Source organism: Nanorana parkeri, unplaced genomic scaffold (assembly GCF_000935625.1).
Source record: "Nanorana parkeri isolate BGI_ZX_2015 unplaced genomic scaffold, ASM93562v1 scaffold942, whole genome shotgun sequence".
NCBI lineage: Eukaryota > Metazoa > Chordata > Amphibia > Anura > Dicroglossidae > Nanorana > Nanorana parkeri.
Genome location: NW_017307210.1, coordinates 383,663 through 387,126, shown reverse-complemented (window position 1 = coordinate 387,126; position 3,464 = coordinate 383,663). Strand labels below are relative to the sequence as shown.

Sequence of the window (3,464 nt, the reverse complement as noted above, 5' to 3'; positions counted from 1 at the left end):
CGGTACCCGAAACTATTACAGGAAAATCGGCTATGAGCTAGAGGGTCCGTACATGGTGAAGAGATTGGACTGAGGGGGACGGATACGATCTCTGGATATTTCTTTTATCGTTTTCGTTTCTCAATCTTGAATCGCTTCTACGTTTTCTATGAGGACAGAGCCCTGCATCTTATTTATATTCAAATAAACGCACAATGGTCCACGTTACTTGTTGTTTACAATTGTGTTTTATTTATATCCGTTCTCATCTTCTGATTGATTTGTACTGAGCGAGGAATTTCTTGACGTTATCTTCAGATACTATAGCTGTGTGCTACTGTCAGGGGCCTGAAGTTGGCCCGATATTGTAACCTCCTGGTGCCCAACCCTGCAGTGCTGTGACACGGGTAGGCAGCTTCTGCAATCCAAAGGATCTTCATAGTATCCTTGGCTTGAACAGAATTAAGAGAGTAAATATAAGAATTCAAGCAGCACACCAATTATTATAGTCTGGATATGACTAGATACCTTCCTCTGAGACTATAACATATAGGGGTACAGGTACTCTTAAAAGCAAAGACCACAAAGGGACTCGTATACACACACATGCACACACTACACACATAAAGGTTGAACTCGATGGACCTGTGTCTTTACTCAGCCTCAAATACTAAATAACTATATGGACCTGCCTCCAGGTGGTGCGCCACAACCTCGGCTTGTACGTGTGCCACCACACTCCTGACCAGTAGATCCCAGAATCTGTAGTGGGTGCTGTGGCCTGGGCTCACACCACAATACTAGAGAGAGCTGTGTGACGTCATAATGTTAGCACCGCTCTCTGTGGTACTGAAGACTGCCAAGAAGAGGGGCCAGGATCTTACTTGACCAGCCAGAAGATCTCCAGAAAAAAAAAAAGTATGGTGGGGCAATAAGAGATTTATGAAAAAACAGGAAGTGGGTGATGGTAAAAACTGGAGATTTTTTTTTTTTTTTTTTTTTTTTAATTTTCTCACTGTGAGAAACAATTGCAGCAGAAGTGGCCATGATACACTATATTCCCAAAAGTATTGATCAAAGGGCGGAGCCAACCCAATACTGAACCCTACGGGCTAAGACTGGGATGCCATTAGAGTTCATGTGCGTGTAAAGGCGTCCCAATACTTTTGGCAATACATTGTATCTGAGCTTCCGGCTTGATGGACAACATCTCCCAGCAGACTTCATTGGACAAAACGTTCTTTCCACACACGTTATATAAATAAATACATTAAGAAAGGCTCCTGTCACGGTGCCGGCACTCTGCTAGCCCAGACATACACGTCGGGATGTTCATCATAGTGAAGGACACGGACACAGACTGGTAATCACTGGAACGTCTTGGAATTGTGATCCTAGAATCCAGCAGGAAGTCATTAGCATCAGCCCATCATTACTGTTCTTCTCAGGAAACCGTCCCCTTCCATTACACACTCTGATGTATCTTTAATAAGGTCACTTTAGATCCATGTAAACGAAACTCTGTGACGGAGTCCATGTGGGTTCGTTCGTGTTTGGTTTTCTAATCAGTCTGGAAACAGGCAACGGCTCTTATGATCAGTCAAGGGATTAGGGTGGCCACCTGTCCAGGAATCACCCGGACAGTTCGGGTTTTGTAGTTGGGCGTAGGGTTCTCCATAGGTCAACGAGCTGTAATCGATGTAGACGGGATTTAATCGAGTTGATGGCAGAGAAGGAGACATGAGTTTTATGTGATGAGGAGTCTAAAGTAGGGTCAAAGACGAAATTGAAGTCACCCCCTAGTATCAGAAAACCAGATGTAAAGGATTCTAATTTAGTCAGAATGGGAAGGAGTATCTGGACCTGTGACGAGTTCGGGAGATATATACTAGCCAGGGTGAACACTTTACCATAAAGTGAGCATCTGAGGAAAATGCCCGAACTCGTCCACCAGGGTGTCCGTGACCTCCACTGGGAGGGAGTCATGGAGGCCTATGGCCACTCCTCTAGTTTTACGGTCAGGATTATTGCTGGTGTACCATGTACGGTAATATTTAGTGGGAAGACTAGGAACCGCGCTGGATTTAAAACGTGTTTCCTGAAGGAATAGAAACAGTTCGGGTTTTGAATGCTGTGTTCGGGTTTCATGGCAGCAGAAACCCGGACACAAGATGCCAGGCAGACAGGGGCAACCAGAATTAGGATAGGGGCTACTGACCCCCCACTAAAAATAGTCTCAACTGTGATATTTACATATGAATGGGCGGGGCTATTTACATATAAATAAGCCGCGACTCATTCTCCCAAAAATATTTCCGCGCATCGCTAGAGTGTGTTCGGGTTTCGCTTGAAGAATAGGCGGCAAACCTACAAGGGATGGTGGCATGGTGGTGATTATAGCTACAGCACCATATAATTCATCCTAATGATTCATCCAGTAGAGCACGGTCTGCCAAGTTCTGCAAATTTCCCATCATTCAATGTTGAAGTAACATGTTCTGTATTTATTACATATCCTATGTCACAATCACTGTCACCAGCATGACGTCTGCAGCTGGACCAGAGGCAAAAAGAGGAGCGTAAAGCACAAAATTCCACTTTCAATGGAACCAACATAGAGCAGAGTGAGGAACTCCACCATCTGCTCCTGCTCCTTTACTCTCCAGTCAAGGGATAGGGTCAGGCCCTGGACCAGGCTGCAATGGTCAGCTGCAGTGTAGCCTGCAGAGATGTCTCCAAGAGAACCAGGTCTTGGCTGTGCTGCCTCCAAAAAGACCTATGCAAGGGGGCCTGGGACTTCCAAAACCCATCCATTCAATTAAATAGAGAAAACTCCTCCTAGGAAGGGAAAACGCGCTTGAGACCTACTCTGCGGGTCCACAGACCCCGGTGAGCACTCCTTCGTGCATTCACTTGGTGGAGGTGAAGGATTATCAAAGAGCCTGTTGTCCTGCACATTATAAAGTCTGCTTCGGAGGACTGTTCATGTTGTTTGTACACGTTGCATCGTTTTGATTAGTTTTGGACTTTATTTCTCTGTGTATGTTTATTTCACTTATGTGGTTTGAGTTCAGCCCAAAATCATTGTTGTATATTTCAGTGTTTATATTTCATTGTTTCTTCAGCTCGGCATATTATTGCTTATATATATATATATATTTTGTATTATATCAGATATAATTTTAGTGCTTAGTAGCTCTTTTTCACCTTTTTTTTTGCATCTTCGCTGGCGCAGATCTTTTTTGTTTATATGAATCATTAAATCAACTTGGACTCTTTTTATAATTCCTTTCTTCAATCATTGAGTCCACTAAAGCCCTAAAAGTGATTCCGAGTCCCGGTGAAGTGTGTTGGCCCCCACCAAACTTTGGCTGTTTTATGTGACCATGTATGAATCATTAAACTGACCAAGACTCTTTTATCATTCATTCATATTCATATATATATTTGTGGTCCGAGCCTTATCAAGTAAGTGATACCCCGCC

The 3,464-nt window shown here is 43.7% G+C and overlaps 1 protein-coding gene across 1 annotated transcript in view; it reads left to right on the top strand.

The window, feature by feature from the left end:
* Nucleotides 1-73, top strand: part of ELP3 (elongator acetyltransferase complex subunit 3) — a 77,374-nt gene extending 77,301 nt beyond the window's left edge. The window contains exon 15 of the mRNA XM_018566361.1: nucleotides 1-73. This exon is cut by the window's left edge and continues 3 nt beyond it. Coding sequence (XP_018421863.1) covers nucleotides 1-73 — 73 coding nt within the window.
* The last annotated feature ends 3,391 nt before the right edge of the window (nucleotides 74-3,464 follow it).